The sequence below is a fragment of the Narcine bancroftii genome, chromosome 1 (assembly GCF_036971445.1).
Source record: "Narcine bancroftii isolate sNarBan1 chromosome 1, sNarBan1.hap1, whole genome shotgun sequence".
Lineage (NCBI taxonomy): Eukaryota > Metazoa > Chordata > Chondrichthyes > Torpediniformes > Narcinidae > Narcine > Narcine bancroftii.
The window spans coordinates 100,250,730-100,275,957 of NC_091469.1; the positions used below are offsets into that span (position 1 = coordinate 100,250,730).

General features: G+C 41.3%; 1 protein-coding gene across 6 annotated transcripts in view; it reads left to right on the forward strand.

The window, feature by feature from the left end:
• The window catches only part of slc31a1 (solute carrier family 31 member 1), a 122,593-nt gene that overhangs the window by 92,248 nt on the left and 5,117 nt on the right, over positions 1-25,228 (forward strand). For 5 of the 6 annotated variants that reach the window (XM_069933876.1, XM_069933880.1, XM_069933890.1 and 2 more), the window contains exon 3: positions 23,195-23,267. In XM_069933876.1, the coding sequence (XP_069789977.1) occupies positions 23,195-23,267 (73 nt within the window). Of the gene's footprint in view, positions 1-21,105; positions 21,157-23,194; positions 23,268-25,228 lie in introns of those variants that run through there. The other variant, XM_069933910.1, reaches the window with a different exon arrangement.

Here is a 25,228-nt window from a genome sequence, read left to right on the forward strand (position 1 = left end):
TATATATGCACCTAATGAGGAGGATCAAAAGTTTATGCAGGATTTTTTTTTTTGAAGATTGCAGACACACAAGGAAATTTTAATGTTAATTTGGACCCAATGTTGGATAAAACTGGACAAAAGACAAGTAGCAAGAATAAAGTAGCCAAATTTATGGTTAAATCAATGCAGGAAATTAAACTTATGGATATATGGAGGAGGCAGCACCCAAGAGAGAAGGAATATTCATATTATTCAAGTAGGCACAAAACTTACTCAAGGGTTGATATGTTTTTGTTATCAGCCCATATACAAGGGAGAGTTAGGTAAACTGAATATAAAGCTAGACTACTATCAGATCATTCACCCCTATTATTAGCAATAGAACTGGAGGACATCCCACCAAGAACATATAGATCGAGGTTAAATTCCATGCTACTTAAAAGGGAGGAATTTAGGGAGTTTATTGGTCGCCAAATTAAAACACATTTTGAAATAAACACAGAATCAGTGAAAGATAAATTTATATTATGGGACGCAATGAAAGCCTTCATTAGAGGGCAGATAATAAGTTACATGACTAAGATGAAAAAGGATTACAATTGGGAAACAGAGCAGTTGGAAAGGGAGATAGTAAGTACAGAAAAGGAATTAATAAAAAGGATGATATAATGAAAAGGAGAGAATTGGCAGACAAAAAAATAAAATACGAAACGTTACAAACTTATAAGGTGGAGAAGAACATAATGAAAAGAAAGCACAAGTATTATGAACTAGGAGAAAAAACACATAAAATATTAGCTTGGCAACTTAAAACAGAACAAGCTAAAAGAACGGTATCAAGGAAAAAGGACAAACAAATTACATATAACCCAACAGAGATTAATGAAAATTTTAAGGAATTTTATGAACAATTGTATCAAACTGAGAACAAGGGGAAAGATGACAAAATAGAGGAATTTTTAGCTAAAATTGAACTGTTGCAATTGCAAGAACAAAACAAACTAATAAAGCCATTTGAAATAGAGGAAGTACAAGATATGTTAAAAAAGCTGCCGAACAATCAAACACAAGGAGAGGATGGATTTCCAATAGAATTTTATAAAACATTTAAAGAGTTATTAATTCCTCCTCTCCTGGAAGTAATGAACCAGGTAGAAGAAACACAAAACTTGCCAGATTCATGTAAAACAGCAATAATTACAGTAATACCAAAGACGGGGAACGATCCATTAACACCAGCATCATATAGACCATTATCTCTACTTAACTCAGATTATAAGATAATAGCAAAATTATTAGCAAACAGATTGGCCGATTGTGTACCAAAAATAGTAAAACAAGATCAAACTGGATTTAATAAGAAAAGACGAACAGCGGACAATGTCTGTAAATTTATTAATCTAATTCATGCAGTTCAAGGAAAAGAAACCAACAGTGACTGTTGCTTTAGATGCAGAAAAAGCTTTTGACAGAGTAGAGTGGAACTACTTATTTAAAGTATTACTGAAGTTCAGTCTACCAGAAAAATATATAAATTGGATTAAAGCATTGTATAATGGACAGTTGGCGAAAGTAGCAGTAAATGGATATGTATCGAATCAATTTAAATTAAGTACGTCAACTAGGCAGGGATGTCCTCATTGTTCGCCTTAGCAATAAAACCTTTGGCAGAACTGATAAGAATAGAAAATAAAATAAAAGGGATAAAAATAAAGGAGGGGTATACAATTAGCTTATTTTCAGATGACATTATAGTATACTTAACAGAACCAGAGATATCAATAAAAGAATTACATAAGAAATTGAAGGAATATGGAGAAATATCGGGGTACAAGATCAATGCAAAGATAAGTGAAGTGATGCCAATGAGTAACGCAGATTATACAGAATTTTAAAAAGAATCACCATTTAAATGGCAAGCACAAGCAATCCGATACCATTTGACTAAACTAAATTATCAGCCACTAATAAAGAAATTGCAGGAAGACTTAGAACATTGGAAAGAACTGCCGATAACGTTGATAGGGAAGGTGAGCTGCATTAAAATGAACGTGTTCCCAAGGATACAATACTTATTTCAAATGTTACCAATTCCCTTAACAGAATTTTTTTTTTAAATGAACTAAAGAGAACAATAAGGAAATTCTTGTGGAAAGGGAAGAAACCAAGGATAGCGTTAGATAAATTAACAGAGAGGTATAATCAAGGTGGTTTGCAGTTACCAAATTTTAGAAATTATTATAGAGCCACCCAATTAAAGTATTTATCAGATTTTTACCAAACTGGACTAAGATAGAACTAGATAAAATAGGGGAGAAGGTACTGGATGAAAAACTGGTGCAATATAAAAACTCACCAGTATTGTATAATTTACTTAATACATGGAAGAAGATCCACTTAGAAAGAAAAAAAAATAAATTACCAAATACCAAAATTATTATTAACGCAAAATCCGCTAATTCCTTTTACAATAGATGACCTTTCCTTTAGAGAATGGGAAAGAAAAGGAAGCAAAAGAATAGAAAATTGTTTTTTTGGGAAATAATTTGTTAACATTTGAACATTTGAAGTACAAATAAAGAATAACTCATTGTACAATGTTTGCATATCATCAATTGAAAGCTTATTTAAAGGATAAATTGGGAAACAACTTGAGATTTCCTGAAGGAAGCAGTTTTGACTATGTGATTACAGACACAATGATAATTAAAAGATTTATAACAAACGTGTACATTAAGCTGCAAGGTAAGGAGAATGATGAAATAAATTATAAACTTAAGCTGAAATGGGAAAAGGATTTAAACATAAAGATAAAAAATGAAGTATGGGAAAAGTTATGTTCTGAAACTATGAAGAATACAATAAACACAAGGTTACGTCTGATCCAGTATAATTGGTTAGACAGGGTACATATTACTCCTCAAAAATTTTTTAAAAATGGGATCCAACATTACATGCAACTTGGACATCTGCGAAGGTGAATATGTTTTGGGAAGAACTAAATCATATACTAAATAAAATTACAAAAAAATAGCACACCAAAAAAACCAGAGATATTTCTTTTAAATAACATAAGTAAAGAATTAGGCCTCAAATTGGATAAAGCACAAAATAAAAATTCATTATGATAGCCTTAGCAGTAGCAAAAAAAAATAATGTCAACTTGGAAAATGGAAGAGAGCATGAGTATACAACAATGGTACATGGAAATGAATAAATGTATTCCATTGGAAGAAATAACATAATTTAAAAAATAAAGTCACAATGTTTGAACAAATTAGGGAACCATACATGGAACATATCAGAGAGAGCTTGCCTAGGACCTCCATCCCCTAAAATGAAAATGATAAAACGACTAGATCCAGTGTGTAATAAATAGACAACGCATTTTTATTGTTTATTTTCCTTTGTGTGAAGATATTGTTTTATGGTTTTATGGTATTGTATGTGTTGAATACCAATGGGTTTTGGGGGGGTGGGGTTGTGGGTATAGGGGAGGGAGGGAAAGGGGGAGGGAAAAAGGGAGAAAAGATCACTGTGTAAATTTAATGAGAAACATTTGTACATATTTTGGTTGACATTCACAGTGTGAAAAATTTAAAAAAAACAAATTAAAAATTATCCTCATTGGCTCACTGGTATTTCCACTTATGGAAATGTCTCATTATGGAGGTCTGGTAATTATGTGGCTCTGAAAGTGTGGGGCATTTTGAGGGCATGTGAATCTCTCCATGGTTCTGAAGTTGGATGGCAACCGTCAAGGAACTGAAAAGTTTCAATAAAAACTCTAGGCAAAAAAGATGACTTAAAAGCCAATAGGCTTTTTATTTGAAAATAGTCAAATTTCATTTAAAAAAGAAGAATAGAATTGAGCGGGAGGAAAGATTTAGTGATCTGCAACATTACCAAAGTAGGGAAAAAAATATGGCTGCAGGAAATCTGAAGCTCAGCAGAAAATGCTGGAAAGTGTTAGGACCTTGGGGTAGTACCTCTGATGGAAAGACAAGATTTAGTGTTTCACTGAGGCTCATGTCCTCAATGATTCAAGAACTTAGTTTCTGTCAGATAATCTCAGATCATTACTAAACAGAGGCTGGTTCATGTTGATGTGGAAACACAACAAAGTGTTTCTGGAGATCTAACATCTTTGAGGGCTAATTATTTGCTTTGTGGAAGAGAGTATCACTCTCTACACAGTAGTCTTTCTAATTCCAAATGTATAAAATGTATTTAGAGCAGGACTAGACTGTTCAGCCTCTCAACCCTTTTTTGCCATTTCATAAGATTTAGATAATTTTATCATAACCTCTGAACTTCTATCTACCTGAGGTAAGTCTTTATCTTTGTCTTTAAAATATTCAGTTACTCAAATTAAACTACCCTTAAAGTAGACGGTTCCAAAAATTTGTGACCTCTAAGCAGATAAAAAATGGCCTCTTCTATGGTCTAAATGGTCAATCTTTTACTTATAATAGAAATTTAGAAATGCTGGAAAAATTCAGCAGGTCTCGCAGTATCTATAGGAGGTAAAGATATAGAATCAACATTTTGGGCCTGAGCTCTTCTTCATTCACAGCAACTGCATACTTTTGTGTTTCACAAATCTCCTATTTTCAACTGCCCTGTTCTGCTTTCAACCATTATCTCTATATACCTTGTCCAGACACCTCAGCATTTTTTACATTTTAATCTAGTCACCTCTTACTCTTCTAAACTTCATTAAATGCAAGTCTATATATTTTGGCCTGGATATTCTGGTAAACTTCCTTTGAACACTTTTACATGAAAGACTAATGCTGTACACCAATACCCTGAATAAATGACGAGTAACCACATCAATCTGGGATTTTTGTGTTGTATAAGACACTGGGACCTTCTGGCTGGCGACTGCATGGCGTAGATGGCAGTAGTTAGGTGTTCCAGCCAACTTTGAAACATTTCTCACTCAATCAACTTTAATCTTTAAACAAAGTGGTTTAAACTTTGCCCTTCAATATTTAATATCATTGTTTTTGGAAATGACGATGACCAGAGGAACTAAAGCAGCAAAAAATGGTAAAGAGGATACAGCCCCTCTGACTGTAGATTTCATTTCAGATATGTTGAAAAACCAATCAGGGGAGATAACACAAGAAATAACAGCAGCAATGAAAGAAAATCAATGAGATTAATTCTAAGCTTGAAAATCATACAATTAATTTCAGTAATTGAAGAGCATTTGGAAACTACAGAGGTTAGTTTGAAGACCGCTAATGACCATATAGATAAATTAGGAACTTGATATGAAATCATGTCTGCTAGCAACTCCAAGTTGGCCTCGAAGGTGGTTGAGCAGGAGCAGATGCCAAAACATTTGGATCCTGGGCTTTAAAGAAGGTGTAGTGGGCTGGGTCAACCCTGCACATGATGGGCTGAATCACCATAGTGAACAGCCAGTGTGGCAGGGTGCAGGGGCTTCCCCCCACTGCACAGAAGTTCCAGGCTGCAGGAGCGCATTGCCAGGGAAACGGCCAGGCTTCATAGCAGCATTATGAAATCACACCCATGAGCCTGTTGCCTCCCGTAAAAAGGAACGCTCATGGTTTGAATAAATGCAGTTACTGGTTTATTTGCTTGGTGTGAACAGCATTTATTTCAGCAGCTCTGCTTTTAACAGTGCTATAGTGGTGAGCCCAAACAGGTTCTAATGTTTTTAGAACCCACAACATGCAGCAAGATGAATCCTGCCGACTGATCCACAGTGGCTGCCACCAACTGATCTCCCGCGGTAGTTTACACTGTAAGCATCCACTTGCCACCATTCTGGGCAAACCAGCCATGCAGCTGGCTGTAATTTGCAGAATCGCAGTTCGCCTGTGAGGAATTACAGCCGAAGACACGAAGTTCTGGCATGTGGTCAGCACCCTGGAGCGAAAGTCACCCCATTTGTCAACAATCCACCTGTGGGGGGTGGGCATGGGCATGCTGGGTGGCTGAGCATATGTGCTTCTTCGAGAAACATTGCCAAAAAACGAACAAAAAGTGGTTTTGTTAGAATTATTTTGATTGGAAAGAGTGTGACGACATCTTCTGAAGAAAACTGTTGAATGATGATTGGAAGATCGAATTGAAAAAAAGCCAAAATCAATGATGGAAAATGCTCCTGCTTCGCCAGCCGCTCCAATGGACAGTGTGGGTGGAGATGCCTTTTCTTCCCAAACTCTGTTACAAGAATTTGGAGGTCTGGGACAACGTTTCACAAATGTGGAGATTGCTATTAAAGAGCTTACCACTTCAGTGAAAGACGTGGGTGAAGTTATTAATGATTTAAATGAAAGAATGGATAGTGCTGAGAGAGATCTTGGTAAACATGATCAACAAATTGAAGAATTGAAAAAACAAGCAGAAAAATGGGCGACAGATAAGCAACTCCTTCTGGACAAACTGGATCACATGGAGAATTTCATTTGGAGGAACAATGTGAGAATAGTCGGCCTGAGAGAAGGTGCTGAAGGCAGAGATGCTGTGAAATTCTTCGAGTCTTGGATTCCTCAAGTCCTTTGTACTAAAGAACTAGGTGCACGAGTCCATATTGAATGTGCTCACCGAACACTTGGACTGAGGAGAATGGGTAAAACCTGCCCTTGACCCATTTTGGTGAGATTTATGAGCTTCATGGATAAAGAGATGATCCTGAGAGTTGCTTATGAAAATACACAGAATTCTTGTTTCCCAATAAAATGGGACAATGCAGAGATCATGTTTTTTCAGGACTTCAGCAATGCGGTAATTCAGAAGAGAGTTCAACGTGGTCAAGAGGCAGCTCCGTGAAAAGAACTTTAAGTATGTGATGTTATACCAGCAACATTGAGAATGGAAATCTCTAAAGGTAACAGAAGATACTTCAAATTGAAAGAGGAGGTAGAAGAGTTTATTCAACAACTACAAAGAGGTGCAAGAAAAGGAAGATAGACACGAGAAAGGTTTGGCCGTGAAAAGACTGGTGTAAATAAGATATTCTATGGACATAGTAAAGTTTTATTTTTTTGTGTGAAGGTTGTCTTAATTTTATTAAGAAATGGCAAAGTTTTATCCTATCTACACTTCTCAGGAAGCTCAGATAGTGGAAAGAAGGTACTGAAGGTAACAGTACTGTACAACTCTAGTTTAAGGGGGATAATGGTGTCAGTAGGGGAGTTTAGTTTTCAAGATGGCGCTTTAGGGTGGGGTTCTTCCTCATCCCTGGAGGCTTTTGCAGGCTTTTTTCCAGTCTACTTCACTGTCAGAACGAAGGTTACATAATTTTTAGGGTGAGGGTACAGATCATGAAACTGTTTACATATATATTTATCTGCACAGAATTTATAATATGCTGCTATGGATAAGACATTGAAGTTTATAAGTTTTAATGTTAATGGGTTGAACGGGTCAGTCAAAAGGAAAAGAATACTTACATACTGAAAAAAGATAAAAGCTGATGTGGTATTTCTCAAAGAAACACATCATATTAAAGCAGAACATGATAAACTGTAGTTATGGGGGGGAGGGGCAGGTCTTTCCTTCAACATTTAATTCAAAAGCTGTGGGAGTATCAATCCTAATTAATAAAAAAGTTCCGATTACCAAGAAAATATTTCTGTGGACCAAGAGGGTAGATCTGAAATGATAAACAGCAGACTTTATTCTGAATCTTGGATGTTGATGAATATCTATGCCCCAAATTATGGTGATGAGACCTGAATGAAGGATGTGTTTCTAAAAGCGGCAGAGGGAAGACAAAATATATTGATTGCTGGAGACTTGAATTTTTGTTTGGATCCAATTCTCGATAAATCAGCAAAAACAGTAACAAGAGCTAAGGTGGCTAAGTTAACTTTTTCATATATGAAAAACTTAAATTTGATGGATGTGGGGAGGCAGTCCAATCCTAAGGAAAGAGATTATTTGTTTTATTCAAAAAAATGATTCACATACTAGAATAGACTTGTTTTTATTATCATCGAGTTTGAAGAACAGAGTAGTAAAAAGGAGTACTTACCCAAGTTACATTTGGATCATTTGCCATTAACTTTAGTAATATAAATATTGGAGAAACAGGAAAGCAAATATAGGTGGTGATTGAACATGACGTTGTTAAAAAGGAAGGTTTTAGACAATTTATAAGAGGGCAGATTGAATTTTTTTGTGAAACAAATTTGGGATGAACAGATAATTTAAAAAAAATTCTCTTTGGCTTGGCTTCGCGGACGAAGATTTATGGAGGGGTAATGTCCACGTCAGCTGCAGGCTCGTTTGTGGCTGACAAGTCCGATGCGGGACAGGCAGACACGGTTGCAGCGGTTGCAAGGGAAAATTGGTGGGTTGGGGTTGGGTGTTGGGTTTTTCCTCCTTTGTCTTTTGTCAGTGAGGTGGGCTCTGCGGTCTTCTTCAAAGGAGGTTGCTGCCCGCTGAACTGTTAGGCACCAAGATGCAAGGTTTGAGGCCACTGGCGGTGGTCAATGTGGCAGGCACCAAGAGATTTCTTTAGGCAGTCCTTGTACCTCTTCTTTGGGATACATTAAAGGCATACTTAAGAGGACAAATTATTTCATTTACAAAAAGTTTAAAAGAGAATTTAATGTAGAAATAAATAAATTGGAGAAAGGAATAGGGAAATTATAAAAAGAATATCAGAGATTGGGGAAGAGGATAAATATAGAACAATGGAAAATAAGAAAATTCACAATATTAAACACAAAACAGAAATACTACGAATTAGAAGAAAGGGCGCATAAAGTACTGGCACGGAAAGTGAAGGCTGAAGAATCAGCAAGTGCTATAAATGCTATACAGAAGGAAAATGATACAGTTGTGGCGGCATACCATTAGGCAGGTGAACCGGCCCCACATGCCACACACATAGTGGGGCAGCTGGCCAAGCTGGCAGCGTTGAAGGTTTCTTCCTGACCTCGGCACCAGACAACAGGCTTTGGGGCCCACATGATGCCCTGGCGGTGTCAGGGCCCACGGCGCGGTTCTCAGCGAGGTCTGGGCTGGGAGCATAAGACCAGCCAGGCAGACCTCAATAAATCAGTTTTTCCTCACTGTACTCAACCCGTTTGGTTGTGGAGTTTTTCAGTAACCAGAGTAGCCGTCGCTACATTGGTGACCCTGACAGTTTCAAGCGCCTTTGAACCTGATATGAATGACTTTGCTATAGCCATCAAGCTTCCTGACTTCTGGATTTCAGGAGCCTGAGGCCTTGTTCAGCCATGCAGAGGCTCAGTTTCACCTCCGCCAGATTTAATCAGATGCGACCAAGTTTTATCATATGGTCGCCGCCCTGGACCAGGCCACTGTCAAATGAATGCTGCACCTCGTTCAGCACCCTTCTGCGGAAGATAAGTATTGGACCATCAAGCGGGTGCTTACCGGCTCCCTCAGCCTCTCCAGGCATCAGCGTGCCGCTCAGATGCTGCACCTTGGGAGACAGAACTCCAATCGCGTTGATGGATGAGATACTTGCACTCATGCGCACACCGACTGCCCACTCTTCAAGCCCATCTTCCTTGACTATATGCCCAAAGACATCCGGCTGTTACTGTCCCAGGAGAATTTTGACGACCCCCAGGAGCTATGGCTTGAATGATTCCCGGAGGGCTCAACAGTCCAATGAGTCCCAAGCATGACCGCACTGCGGAGGAACACTTGGCCCCTGCAGGGACCTCAGAGCATGGCCAGAAGCAAGCCATCCACTTCAGGCCTCTGCTTCTTCCAGCAGCGCTGGGGAGCCAAGGCTTGGAAGTGCCATCAGCCCTGCTCGTTCCAGGGAAACGAGCAGGCCAGCCACTGTTAATGGCTGCAGCGGCTGGCTAAGAACATAGCCTTCTCTACCTGCGAGATTCAATCAGCGGCCGACACTTCCTCGTCGACACTGGGGCCCAGATCAGCATCATCCCAGCCACAGCCATCCAGTCCCAGATCCAGCCTCGAGGACCTCCACTCCGTACAGCCGAATGTATGGTGACAAGACCGTCTACTTCCAGCTTGGCCAGCGGAAGTTCGTGGAGGTTCACTGTTTCGTCCCTCCCAACCTCCATTCCGGGTGTCGACTTCCTCCTCGCCCACTGACTCCTAGTCGACCCCTGAGGTAGATGACTTGTCAATGCCCGTACCTTCCAATCCGTTCGCCTCAACACCTCCCGCACAGAGCAGCCGCAGATGGCCATGGTCAGTGGACCCAAGGACGAGTTTCTGGATGAGTTCCCATCCCTCCTCAAGCCACAGTTCTCCGCTGCCTCATCATGCCTTGGGGTGCTTCATTATATCCTCACCCAAGTCCCACCTGTCCACGCCAAGGCACGCTGGCTCCCAGCGGATAAGCTTCAGATTGCGAAAGAGGATTTCTCGCATCTGCAGGAATTGGGGATCATTCGACACTCCAACAGTTCTTGGGACTCGCCGCTCCACCTGGTCCCAAAAGCTTCCGGTGGCTGGTGTCCCTGCGGAGATTATCGACAGCTTAACGAAGCGACAGTACCTGACCGTTATCCCATCCCTCGCATTCAGGACCTTACCGCCAACCCGCATGATGTGAGGGTGTTCTCCAAGGTTGACCTTATGCACAGGTATCATCAAATCCTGGTGCACCCCGAGGACATCCCCAAAATGGCCACATCACCTCCTTCGAATTTCTACAAATGCCTTTTGGCTCAAGAACGTCGCGCAGACCTTCCAGTGCCTCATGTATATGGTGGGCATGGATTTGAACTTTGTGTTCATTTATCTGGACGATATTCTTGTCGCCAGCAGAGACCTGGCACAACACGTCTCACCTGTGCACCCTCTTCTCCCGACTGGCTGACTTCGGCCTAACGATCAATCTGGCCTAAAGGAGAGAGTCCATGCAATTACTGGGCCATGCCATCACAGCTGAAGGAGCAACACCACCTGCTGCGAAGGTCTCCGCAGTCAGGGAGTTCTCACGCCCGGACAACGTCAAGGGGCTACAAGAGTTTGCGGGTATGGTCAACTTCTATAACCAATTTATTGTAGGCACTGCATGCATCATGCAGCCGCTCTTTGCCCTCATCGCGGCCAAGGACAAGACACTCGCCTGGACTCCAGAGGCCAGCAGGGCATTTGAAGTCACGAAAGTTGCCTTCGCGAAGGCTACCCTGCTCGCTCACCCGCGCGCTGACCTTCATATGGCACCCTCCGTCGATGCCTCTATCATCGCCATCTGTTCTGTCCCAGAGCAGCAGGTTAACGGACAGTGGAAACCATTGGCATTCTACTGCCGACTTCTTCATCCGCCAGAGCGCAAGTATAGTGCTTTCGACCGTGAGTTGCTGGGCTTGTATCTTGCTGTGAATCATTTCCGCTATTTCTTGAAGGGGAGACCTTTTACCAACTTTACCGACCACAAATCCCTCACTTAGTTGCTCGCTATGGCTAGAGATCCCTGGTCAGTCTGCCAACAGCGTCATCTGTCCTTTGTGTCAGAATTCACCACCGACATTCGGCACAAGGCAGGGAAAGACAACGTGGTCGCCAACGCGCTCTCCCGACTGGCCATTTGCTCGCTGACACCCGGCTTAGACGATGACCAGCTTGCCTGGGACCAAAAGTCCGACAAAGAGATGCAGACCTTCAGCACTGCCATCATGGGCCTGCGGTTCCAGGACCTCCCAACTCCTCTCGGTGACAATACCATCCTGTGGGATGTCTCCATGGGCACCCCGTGACCAGTGGTTCCCCAGCAGTGGTGCAAACAAGTCTTCCACCATATCCACGACCTTTCCCACCCTTCCATCAGATCCATGGTTCATATGGTGGCAGAATGCTTCGACTGGCATGGGCTTCAAAAGCAAATTGCAGACTGGGCCAGGACCTGCACCCATTGCCAGCTTTCCAAGGTACACAAGCACACCAGAGTGCCCGTGCAGGATTTCAAACGCATCTGAGAACGGTTCAGCCACATACATGTGGACATTGTTGGCCCCTTACCCATTTCCTGAGGTAATCGTTACCTTTTCATGGTGGTAGTCTGCACCACTCGTTGGCCTGAGGCGATTCTGATGCCAGATGCCTCCATGGACTCCTGTTCCCATGCACTTTTGACCGGTTGGGTTGCCCAGTTCGGCATCCCGACCCACCTCACCAGCGACCGAGGCACGCAGTTCACCTCCGCGCTCTGGGTACAGCTCGCCAACAGGCTGGGAATCAAGCTTCATCACACAACGGCCTATCACCCACAGGCCAATGGACTGGATGAGCGATTGCACCTTAGGTTGGCACTTATGGCCCGCCTCCCCGGCCCCGACTGGGTGGATGAGCTGCTTTGGGTACTCCTGGGCATTCGCTCAACACCCAAAGAAGACCTGCAGGCATCATTGGCCGTGCTGGTTTACGGTGCACCGCTAGCCCAGCCCAGTGAGTTTATCAATGCACCTCACAACCCTCAACAGTCACCGCACAGTTTACTTCCCCGCCTCCGAGCCCAGTTGGACTCCTTCATAACCCCACCACCACCCAGACATGGCACACCGGCCTCTTACATCCCCAGCAAGCTTTATTCCATAAAATATGTTTTTATCAGGCGAGGCCCGTCCACAGCACCCCTTCAAAGACCATATGAAGGGCTGTACAGAGTCATCTAGCGTTCAGGATCCACCTTCACACTGGACATTGGTGGTAAGAGGGAACTGTTTACTGTGAACAGATTAAGGCCAGCACACCTTGACCCCAACAAGCCAGTGGTCACGGCTCAGCCCAAGAAGCAAGGCTGCCCGGCAAAGAAGGACATTGGCACCAGTTCTGGGGGTGGGCTGTGTGGCGCCACACCATTAGGCAGGCGAACCGGCCCCACATGTCACCCACGCGGTGGGGCAGCCGGCCAAGATGGAGCCGTCCGGGGTTTCTTCTCAACCTCAGCACCAGACATCAGGCTTTGGGGCCTACATGACGCCCTTGTGGCATCAGGGCTCACGGCGCAGTTCTCAGCCAGGTCCGGGCTGGGAGCATAAGACCAGCCAGGCAGACCTCAATAAATCAGTTTTTGCTCACTGCACTCAACCTGTTTGGTTGTGGACTTTTTCAGTAAGCAGAGTAGCCATCGCCACACGGTTACATATAATGAGAAAGAGATAAGTAAAATATTTAAACAATATTATAAAAAATTATACAAATCCAACTCACCAGAAGATGAGTTTGAAATAGAGAAATTCGTGGATGGTGTGGAACTTCTGAAGTTGAATGATGAGGACACACAAGATTTAGATTTACATTTTACTGGGGAGGAAATATAGAAAGCATTAGAAACTCTACAGGCTAACAAAGCTCCAGGCGAGGATGGTTTCTTTGATGCATTTTATAAAGAATTCAAAGATTTGCTAATGCCTTTATTCATGGATGTAATTGAGCGAGCAGCAGAAATTCAGACACTACCGGATTCTTTCTCGATGGTAATAATTACCGTACTGCCAAAAAAGAATCGAGACTCTCTGAAAACTTCTTACTGACCAATATCTCTTTTAAGTGCAGACTACAAAATAATAGCAAAAGCACTGGCAAACGGGCTGGGACAGTGTTTACCTAAATTAATACATACAGATCAAGTGGGCTTTGTTAAGGGAAGACAAGCATCAAATAACTTGTTGCGATTATTTAACATGATGTATTTAGCTCAATCAAGGAAGGACCCCAATATAGTAGTATCCCTAAATGCAGAAAAAACATTCGATGGACTCAAATGGCCTTTTTTGTTTAAAACATTGGAAAAGTTAGGTATAGGACGAAGATTTATTAACTGGATTTGGGAATTGTATCAAAAACCACAAGCAAAAATAATAACCAATAGTCAAACATTAGGAATTTTCCCATTGAGTCAATTAAGTAGGCAAGTCTGCCCCCTCTCTCCAGCAGAAATGATTAGGGTGATCCTGAAATTAAAGGCTTCGAGGTTGGGCGAGTCCTACACAAAATTAGTTTGTTTGTCGATGATGTACTGTTATATATGTCTGAACCCAAAAGGTCAATGGAAAAACTGCAGGAAATTTTAACAAAATATGGAAGTGTATCAGGATATAAGATAAATATGGATAAAAGTTATACTTTACCATTAACAAATTGACTACAAATGTTTTAAAGTGAATTGTATGCTTAAATGGAAAAGTGAAGGGATTAAATACTTGGGAATTATGCTCAATAACAACTTGAATAACTTATACAAGTTGAATTACTCACCTCTGTTGGCAAAAATAGAAAAAGACTTAGAGAATTGGAAGGACCTGCCCCTAATGTTAATAGGGAAAGTTAATTGTATTAAAATGAAGATTATGCCAAAGATTCAATATTTGTTCCAGACAATACCAATATATTTACCAAACAAGTTTTTAAAAATAATAAATGGTTTACTAAGACAAATTTTATTGGATAATAAAGTACCTAGAATCTTCTTCTTTGGCTTGGCTTCGTGGACGAAGATTTATGGAGGGGGTAAAAAGTCCACGTCAGCTGCAGGCTCGTTTGTGGATGACAAGTCCGATGCGGGACAGGCAGACACGATTGCAGCGGTTGCAAGGGAAAATTGGTTGGTTGGGGGTTAGAAAAATTGACATGGGATCATAAATTAGGGGGATTGAGGCTCACAGATTTAAAAAAATATTATCTGGCTTCCAATTGAGATTTTTGGCTTTTATTTTCAAAACTGATTGACCAAAATGGGTGCATATGGCACTGTATAAGATGGATGAAACATTGCCTAAAGATTTTATCTATAAATGGAATTGGAAATTAATTAAGAGAAAGTCCTCAATCCCTATATTGATTCATTTGATAAAGGTCTGGCAAGATATGAATGACAATATAGAAAGGAAAACTGGAATATCTTTAAGATCTCCACTATGTAATAATCTGATGTTGCTTATGGTAATGGGAAATGGGATTTTAAATATATGGTCTCAGAAAGCGATTTGCTACATTGCTGACTGCTACAAAGATGGGGTTTTCATGTCATTTGAACAAATGAAACACACTTGTGGTGTTCTAAATGGCATTTTTCATCGTTATTTACAACTAAGGGCTTTTCTAAGAGAAATTGTGGAAATTATATGGCACCTTCAGGAGTGACTCAATTGGAGCGTACACTATGGATGGGTAGAATACCTAAATTTATTACTCGAATATATTATGTCCTGCAAATAGGTGGATAGATTGAGAGAAAGATGGGAAGCAGATCTGGCAGTGAACATATGTATGGTTTGGTACAATATAATTTTTTTGCATCAGTTATATTTGACTCAGCAAAGATTGCACAAATCAAAACCAGAAATATCAGACAGATGTTTTTGATGCCAAATAGAGGAAGAAACATTTCTTCATTCAGTGTGGTCATGTACCAAGGTCAATTCATTCTGGCAAGAAGTGTCAGAAGTCTGAACAAAGATTACTGGAGTTAATTTTCCTGGTTACCAGGAATTATATCTATTGGGGAATTTTATAGATATTAGTAATTATCATAGAGTATCAAATATCATTTACTAAGATTGCACTGGCGATAGCCAAGAAATGTGTGGCAGTCGGAAGTCAAGTACACCGATCTCTTTGGCAAGAAGGATATCAGAAATGGACAGTTGTATCCCTATGGAAAAGATCACTTATAATTTGCGAAACAAACATCATACATTCCTCAAGACATGGCAACCGTGTTTGAAATATATTGGTGTACAAGTATAATATTGCAGTTGTAAATTTATGATCTTCCTCAATTTTATACTTTTTTTTTAGTAAAATAGACTGTGGACGGATCAGTTTATCCTATTTAAATAAAGGGGAAGGGGGTAGCAGGGGGTGGGAGTGGGGCTTAAATGTTTATTTATTGGAAATTTTATTTTTTTGGTTGATTTTTGTTCCAAATATTTATGAAAATTTGTATTTTTTTAAGAAGGATTTTTATTTTGTATCTAAGTGGCATAGAGACTATTTTACTCTTCTTTCTTTCTTTCTTTGGCTTGGCTTCGCGGACGAAGATTTATGGAGGGGTATGTCCACGTCTGCTGCAGGCTCGTTGGTGACTGACAAGTCCGATACTGGACAGACAGGCACGGTTGCAGCGGTTGCAAGGGAAAATTGGTTGGTTGGGGTTGGGTGTTGGGTTCTTCCTCCTTTGTCTTTTGTCAGTGAGGTGGTCTGCGGTCTTCTTCAAAGGAGGTTGCAGCCCATCGAACTGTGAGGCGCCAAGATGCACGGTTGGAGCGATATCAGCCCACTGGCGGTGGTCAATGTGGCAGGCACCAAGAGATTTCTTTAAGCAGTCCTTGTACCTCTTCTTTGGTGCACCTCTGTCTCGGTGGCCAGTGGAGAGCTCGCCATATATTTTACTATATTTATATAAAAGATGTATATTTGATATATGTTTGAAAACCAAAAAAAAATTTAAAAAAACAACCCATCCGTGGATGGCAAGTACACAATTTTTGCTTGAGTCATTTGAACTTAGCTGGCATGAACAGGACGTTCGCTTGCTTAACACACAGAGCCTATGTGATCACAACCTCTCAGAACTGATCCAGGAGCTAGTGGCCCTTGTAGATGAATAGATGAAGTGCTTCCTGCTTGAGGCCCTGTTACTTTCCAAGTTGCCGCTGCCATCTCCAACATGGACTTCGCTGAACCGCACCTCGTGGTGAGAGAAGCAAACCAGCACCATCCACGTGCAGCCCATTTGTGCAGTGGGAGCAACAGCACAAACCTCTGCTGCCTCGTGTGCCCCCATGGCAACCATCGCAGCATTCTAACCACAACATGGCAACTGCAATGACATAACAGCAGAGTACTGCTACTACCACCGTCTGTGGGGCCACAATGCCCGGCAGTCCGTACCGCCATGCACCTTTTCAGGCAGCAAACTCAGTCAGATGCAGGGAAACGAGCCAGCCAGTCATCATTAGTGGCCTCAGCGGTTGGCACCAGAAAAGGCCTGCTTTACCTTTGCGACCCAGCGGGAATTCCTGATGGACACTGGTGCAGAAATCAGCCTAGTTCCGCCCATGTTCTTTGAGCTGAAGAACAATGCCAGAGGCCTATCCCCACAAAATGCCAGAGGCCTATCCCCACAAAATGCCAGAGGCCTATCCCCACAAAATGCCAGAGGCCTATCCCCACAAAATGCCAGAGGCCTACAGACTGCCAACGGTTCAACCATCCTCACCTATGGGACACGTTGCGTGACCATTCACACCTGGAACGCCATTGTCAGGCGGAACTATACCATCGCCTCAGCAGGCCAGGCTCTCCTAGGAGTGGATTTCCTCTGGGCAAACGAACTCTTGGTTGACCTCAACAGATGCTGGCTGGTTAATGCAGCCACCTTCCAGATTTTCCCCCTCACACTGTGCCAATGTACTTTCTGGCCTTTGGGAGTCCACGCTCTTAAACAAAGCGAGTACATTGCACTGCTTGCCAACTTCCCCGCTCTACTGGCCCCCAACTTTCATGATGCGGAACCTGCACATGGTTTGAAACACCACATTTGAGACCACCAGTGTATGCGCGGGTATGGCGACTGCCCCAAGATAAGCTCCTCCAAGCTAATTCTACAATGGAGGGATTGTCCACTGTTCCAACATCCTGTGGGCTTCACCACTACACATGGTCCCAAAGAGCTCTGGCGGTTGGCGCCCTGGTGGAGACTACCACAGGCTCAATGATGCAACGGTACCAGACAGATATCCCATCCCGCACATACAGAACTTTGCCACACAACTCCAAGGTGCCTAGATTTTTTCCAATGTCAATCTGGTGAAGGGCTATCACCAAATCCCAGTGCACCAGGATGATGTCCAGAAGATGGCCATAATCAACCCGTTTGAAAAACACATCCCAAACATTCCAGCATCTCATGGATGTAGTGGCAAGAGACCTGGAGGGGATTTTCGAGCACCTCGATGACATCCTCATTACCAGCCCAGATGCCAGGGCCCAAAAGAACATTTAACACACCTGTTTGCCCGGCTGCGGACTTTGGGGCTAACCATCAATCTGTCCAAGTGCCTTGTATCTTTTCACCGTGGTTGACTGCTTTACACGCTGGCCAGAGGCAGTGCCCATGCCAGCCTGCGACACGGAGACCTGTGCAAGGGCCTTTACTTCACAGTGGGTCGCCCGTTTTGGTGTCCCTTCCCACATAACTTCGGACCAGAGAGCCCAGTTGACCTCTTCCCTCTGAGCGACCGTGGCCATATTCTGTGGCAGCCAGCTGCACCACACCAATGGGGTGGTAGAGTACTTTCACAGTCATCTAAAAGCAGCCCTCAAATCATGCTGCATGGACCCAGCTGGATGGATGAACTCCCATGGGTCCTGCTGGGCATCCGCACAGCACCTAAAGAGGGCCTCCCCACTTCATTGGCGGAAATGGTGTACAGCGCAACGTTCTCCATCCAGACGATGTCCACTTCGGCTCCATGGAACCACCACTGAATGCCCCGGATGTCCTACGTCCTACAGCGGCTGAGGAACCACACTGCCTACCCACATCCTACCACCACCCACAGTATGCCAACCAGTCACGTCCCACAAGAACTCAAAGCCGCAGACTTTGTCTTTGTTAGATGGGGCAAGCCAGGTACCCCCCCACCTCCCCCCCCCAGCAGTGCCCTTGAAAAGGGCCTTTCAAGGTACTGAGAAGGGAGGGGGTTGTACATACTGTAGACATTGGAGGCAGGCTCGACATGCTTACAGACAACCCCCTCAAGAAAACCCACTTGGACTGTTTAGAGCCTTTCCCTGTCCCTACACTATGCGCCGGGGGCATCCATCCAAAGACAATCTCCCAAACCTTACCCAAGGTAACTGTGATTCTGGGGTGGGGGGGGCGTTGGTGTAGTGGGCTGGGTCAACCACACACGCGTTGGGCCGAATCGCCGTAGCGAACAACAGGGCACAGGGGCTCCCCCCCCCCCCCCATAGCACAGAAGTTCCAGGCTGCAGGAGTGCATTGCCAGGGGAACAGCCAGGCCTCACCACAGCATTATGACATTACTTCTGTGAGCCTGTCACCTTCCCTACTTTACTTGCTTAGTGTGGACAGCATTTATTTCAGCAGCTCTGCCTTTAGCAGTGCAATAAAGGCACTGAAAAGGACTAGTTAACTGACTTCTCAAATTTTACCTCTGGAGGTGCTAGAGAGTCTTTTTTTTCACTACTAATCTCAAGTTCGACAGAGCAAATCGATCTCTGATTCCAAAGTCAACCTCGGAACATCGTTCACGTTCGGTAATTCTTTGTTTTCATTATTACCAAGAAAAAGATAGTGTTATTTGTGAAGTTTGTCGAAACAGAAATTTGAATGATCACATTCAACAAATTAGACTTGATGAAGATTTTTGCTTTGAAGTTATGAGGATGCGGAAAGAATACAGAAAAGTTATGACTGAGCCAGCCTGTCTGCGGATCACCTTGGAAGATGGCCACAAGAATTTTTTTAATTCAGTAGATGATGCTCACAAAGTTTTGACTAATTCTGTTTCATCTTCAAGTTTAATATGATCATATAGTTGGTGTCTGAAGTTGTTTCCATTTGAAGGGTTTTTTCCAAGTGGGGAAATCTGACTGCTCTTCTTGTGTTAGTTGAAGGGTTAATTGACTTAATAATTATGTGGTTTTTATTTTAACTTTATTTATTTAGTTTATTTTGTTTATCTCTGATATTAAAATTTTAAATAGATTGTATTAATCTAACTTTATTAATGTTGACAGTATTCACCTATTTTGTACAGTTAGTTTAGTATATGACTGGGGAAAATGCAGTCAGCATTGAAATAATGTATATGCGCTTAATCTATTTTAGGTCTGGAAAATTTTATAATAATCAAACATAAGTTATAATGTTCGTGTTACCTAGCTTGGAAAGTTAAATGTGGACTTCTATAGTTTAAGGAGCCTTCTTTTTTTAATTAATAATTATTTGATATTGAAGGTTTACAAGTTTTGATGATAATGCTCATGTTAGGCACCTAAAGGATATTTTTTTTTCAAGAAACCCAAATCAGGTCCATGAACCTGGTGGTGTGAGTCTTGTGGCACCTGTACCTGTACCTCTTTCCTGAAGGTATCAGCGAGAACACATCATGTGCTGGGTGATGTGAATCCCTGCTGCTGCTTTCCAGTGGCAGCCTTCCCCATAGATGTTCTCAATTAGTGTTAGCATTGAATTCAGGAAAAAAAAGAAAAAAAAAGAAACCCATATCAGGCTTATGTCTAAATGGAAAGGACAATGATTCATTCTTCTCCTGACGCTAAAATCAGGGGAATTTCCATTTTAATTAATCAAAACATTCAATTTGTACTTCATAAAACATTATCAGACAAACAAGGTAATTCTATTATTCTTACAGGTAAATTATATAATAAAATGGTTGTTTTAGCTAATGTATATATCCCTAACACAGATGAGCAGGAACTTTTGGAAAGATTTTTTTCAGCCCTACCAAATTTAAGACAATAGTCACTGGTAAGGGTAGGGTGGGGGGATTTAATTGTTGGCTAAATACTGTTCTAGATCGTTCTTCTAAACCTGCTATTCTAAATAAATCTACATTCTTTTTTAACAAATTTTGGTATTTCAGATGTTTGCCATTTTTTTATATCCTAACAGCAGAGAATATTTTTTTTTACCAAATATGCATCATACCTATACTCGGATTGATTATTTTTTAATAGATAATCAATTGATTTCATTGACCAAATCATGTGACTATCAAGGAATAGTGATATCTGATCATGCTCCTGTTATCTTGCCTTTGAATTTTCCTAACATTCTTTTTGCAAAAAGGCATTGGCATTTTAATTCTATCTTACTCTCAGATAATGATTTTTTTGAAAATCTATGGAAGAGCAAATTCAGTTTTTCTTCACTACAAATTCATATCCAACAATTTCTAACCTGATTGTCTGGGACATTATCAAAGCATATCTGAGAGGGCAAATTATTTCTTATACAGGTAATATACAGAAGAAGACTAGTAAGGAAAGATTAGAGTTAATCAATCAGATCAAACAAATTGATTTACAGTATGCACAAATTAAAAATCCTAATTTTATACAAAAGGAGAGTTGAACTTGAAACTGAATTTGATCTTCTTTCTACTTATCCCATTGAACAGCAACTTTTGAGGAGTAAGATTCAATTCTACATCCATGGGGAAACGTTTGGTAAGCTTTTGGCTAATCAATTGAAAGGAATGGCTGCTAAGAGACAAATTAATAAGATTTGGATGGACGATGATATGGATACTACTGACCATTCTAAAATAAATTATGTCTGGAGAGAATTCTATTCCACATTGTATACTTCTGAATCCAATAATATTTCTTCAATGTCAGATGTTCTGGACTGCCTGAATAAACATACAGAATATAGGACTCAATACATTGAATATAAAATCATAGAAAAACATTCACAAGGTCCAAAAAAAAGGAAAGGAAAGCCCTTCTTCTTCCAACACCCCCTCCCCAGATTTGAAAAAAAAGGAGATGGACAGCAAGGAATAGAGGGAGATAAAAAGAAAGAAAATAGAAAAGAAAAAGCAACAGGAGCAAGGTTCAACATCTCAGAGTCACATCATTTTAAAAGTATTAAATTTCTAATAAGAAGTATACTAATTGACAAATATCAAAATAGGTTATACAATCTGGGGATTTAAGTAATCTAAATAAGGTTGCCAAATTTTGACAAACATACTACAGGTATATCTATTTCTAAGACTATAAGAAATCTTTTCAAGGGAAATACATCTCTGCACTTTTATGTTCCAACAATCAATGCGATGTAGGGAATCAGATTTCCAAGTTACCACTATACATTTCCTGGCTATTGACAAAGCAGTTATAATACATTTGGATATATACTTGTGGAGAAGATAACCTTTATAACTACCAAATTTTGTGTATAACTAGGCGGAATGTAAAAAGGTAGCAATGCCTATACCACATCTAAGGCACCTATTTCTCAAGAGGAAGTACTTTTTGCAACTTTCTCTTTACAATCTGGTAAATCTCCAGGACCTGATGGGCACCCTGTGGAATTTTATAAATCCTTTTCCAAATTTCTTGTGCCCCAATTAAGTTTAATAAGAGAATCTTTCATCATATTTTAATGAAGCTTGTATTTCTCTTATTCTATTGAATGTGCTTCTTATAGACCTATTTCAAGTCACATCACCTTTATTATTCATATTGTGCTTGCATGGTAAAGATGAGATAGCATTTCTCCAGGACCATGGAGCATATTTACATAAATATAAGTTAGTAGAAATTAAACACATTGAAATATTAAAATATTAAGACATGTACAGTAAAAGTCCACAGTAAATTATCCATATATGTTTTGGGAATTCAGGAGCTTGATGGCTTGGGGGTAAAAAAAACTGTTGCTCAATCTGGATGTAAGGGCCCAAGTGCTATGATACCTTATACCAGATGGCAGAAGGGAGAACAGTTTACATGAGGGGTGTGAGGAGTCCTTCACTGCATTGAGTGTTGTAGATGTCCTTCATGTTAGGAAGAGAACCCCCAATGATCTTTTCTGCAGGGTCTTGTGGTTTAAGATGGTACTGTTTCCAAACTAGGTGGTGATACATTTGCACAGGGTGCTCTTAATACATCCCCTGTAAAGTGTAGTGAGGATGAAGGGTGGGAAATGAACTTAGTTTAGATAGAGAACTTAGAAAAAATTGGGCAGAAGGTCCTGTTTTTGTGCTGTAACACCCTGACTCTGACTACTTGAGAACACCCAAATAGTTCTGCACCTCGGAGATCCACCATTTGTCATCATTTAGATAAGTGCTTTGCCATTTTTCTTGCCAAAATGAATAATTTCACATTTTGCCACAAATTATGTAAAATGTACACCTTTCAGTTTCAACGGTGTGCAGTGGTGTTTATCCTTGCCCATGAACAGTCATCCAATTCTTAAGTTGCTCTTTTTGTTCCTCATCAATTACTTTTCTGACCAATTTTCAAATGGTCTTTACTTCATTTGCAAACCCCTTTACCTCACAACTGTCAGTTCATTGATTTCTTGGGTCCTAGATCTAAACATTAAAAATTCTATGCAAGCTTTACACCTCAATATGTTGCATATCAAGCTTGGGAAAATTGTGATATTTTGCAGCAGGATTTTTTTTCTTTTTTGCTAATGTTTATGATTACAGTATAATCTGGGTCTCATTCCCTGATTGTTTACTCTTAGCAAATGACATTCTACTTTGGATACAAAAATGTGGAGCTACTCTTCCCTGGATTACTGATCAATTCGGTTGGAGGTGAGTGCTGAGTTCAAGGTGACCTGGAGTTTGAACTTTTGAACAACAATTACATCCATTTACATGGCCCCAATGGGTGATTAGAGTCATGGCCATGCAGTGTGTAAACAGGCTCTTTGGCCCAACTTGCCGATGCTGATCAAAATGTCCCATCCACACTGGTCCCACATCCCATCCATCTAAATTTTTTTTAAACATTGCAATAGTATCTGGCACAACCACCTTTGATGATGGCCTTTTTCCATACACCCAGCACCCTGTCTGCTTTTTAATAAAAATTACCCTCTGGTTTCTGTCAAATCTAACCCCCCCACCCCCAAACCTTAAACATGTTCTCTGGTTACCAATTCCCCTTCTCTGGGCAAAAGACTGCACTCACCTGATCTATTCTTCTCATGATTTTGTACACCTCTGTGAGATCACCTCTCATCCTCCTGTGCTCTAAGGAAGGAATAAAGTACTAGCCTGCTCAACCTCTTTCTATAGTTCAGTGCCAAGACCCACCGGGCCCCCCCCCCCACCAACCTCTACCCAAGTTCTGGCAACATCCTCGTAAATCTCTTTACCTTCTCGAGCTTGACCACATCTTTCCTGTCATACGGTGATCAAAACTGAATACAATACTCAAAATGGAGCCTTGCCACTGTCATGTAAAACTGTAACATGATCTCCTTATCTTCTATATTCTACTCACCTCAATGAAGCCCAATGTGTCAATAGTCTTTTTGACCATCCTGTCTATCTGTGACACCACTTTGAAGGTACTATGTACCTCTACTGCTAGTTCCCTCTACTCTACAACACTCCTCAGATCCCTACCATTCACTGTGTAGGCCCTGCCCATGTAAGATTTCCCAAAATGCAACACCTCTCATTGCTCTGTATTAAATTCCACAAACCAATCCTCTACCCATTCATCCAACCGATCAAAACCACTGCAATCTTTGGCAAACATCTTCATCTTCACCATCAACAATACCAAACACTTTTGTGTCATCCACAAACTTGCTAATCATGGTGACAGACAAAATTTGAGATGTAGCCATAGAGACCTAGTAAATTCAAAAGAGTTGAGTTTAAATGAGGAATAGGTGTTTAGGTATTCTAGAACTTGGGCTTCAAGCATGTTGAATGTCTTGGCATCTTATGGGGGAAATGGTTATAAAGATGTCGCCATTCAGGAAATTTAAACTCCAAGAAAATGTTTAACTGAGAGAGGTCAATGCCGCTGGTTTGTATATTTTTCCAGTAGATTGGAAGATTTTATGGCGACCTCTTTGGTAGTGCCAATCCAGTGCTTTGAGATACATTCAGTATGGCTCAGTGTACATCGGGGCAAGGATCGCTTCTCTCCAGTAAAACATGAGCTTTATGCACAGTTAAATTGCATGATCTTCAAACACCTGTGTTTATTTTAGACACCAAAGACTGATGGGACAATGAAAGCAATGGTGAATTTGATTTGCCTCACTGAGAAGTTGCTTCTGAGATCTGGAATGTGGCACTACATTTCCAGCTTCTCTGATATTTAATGTTGAGGGGTGGTGAGTGGGATCATGGGGTAAGGTTCGTAGAGCCCCTTTGTTTTGCTGATGTTAAGTAAAAAAATCCATGATGCAGCATCACCTGTGATGTGGGAGAACAGTAGGTGTTTGAAGGATAAATCATCAGTGATTTCCACATCTTGGTTGGGGGGGGAGGGGGAGGGGGAGGTGATGGGGAGTGGGGGAAAGCATTTGCACAGGTCCTTAAAATAGAATCTACATTCATTTGATTTAGGTGAGAGAGGTAGCACAGTGTTGCTGTTAGTAGAGCTGATACCTTACAACCCCAGTGACTTGGATTCAATCTGACTCTAATGTTAGACATTCTAATGTGACACCATGGGTTACCTCCAGGTTGTCTGGTTTCCTTCAATGTTTCAAGGTTGATGGGTAAATTGCCTGTTGTAAATTGCCCCA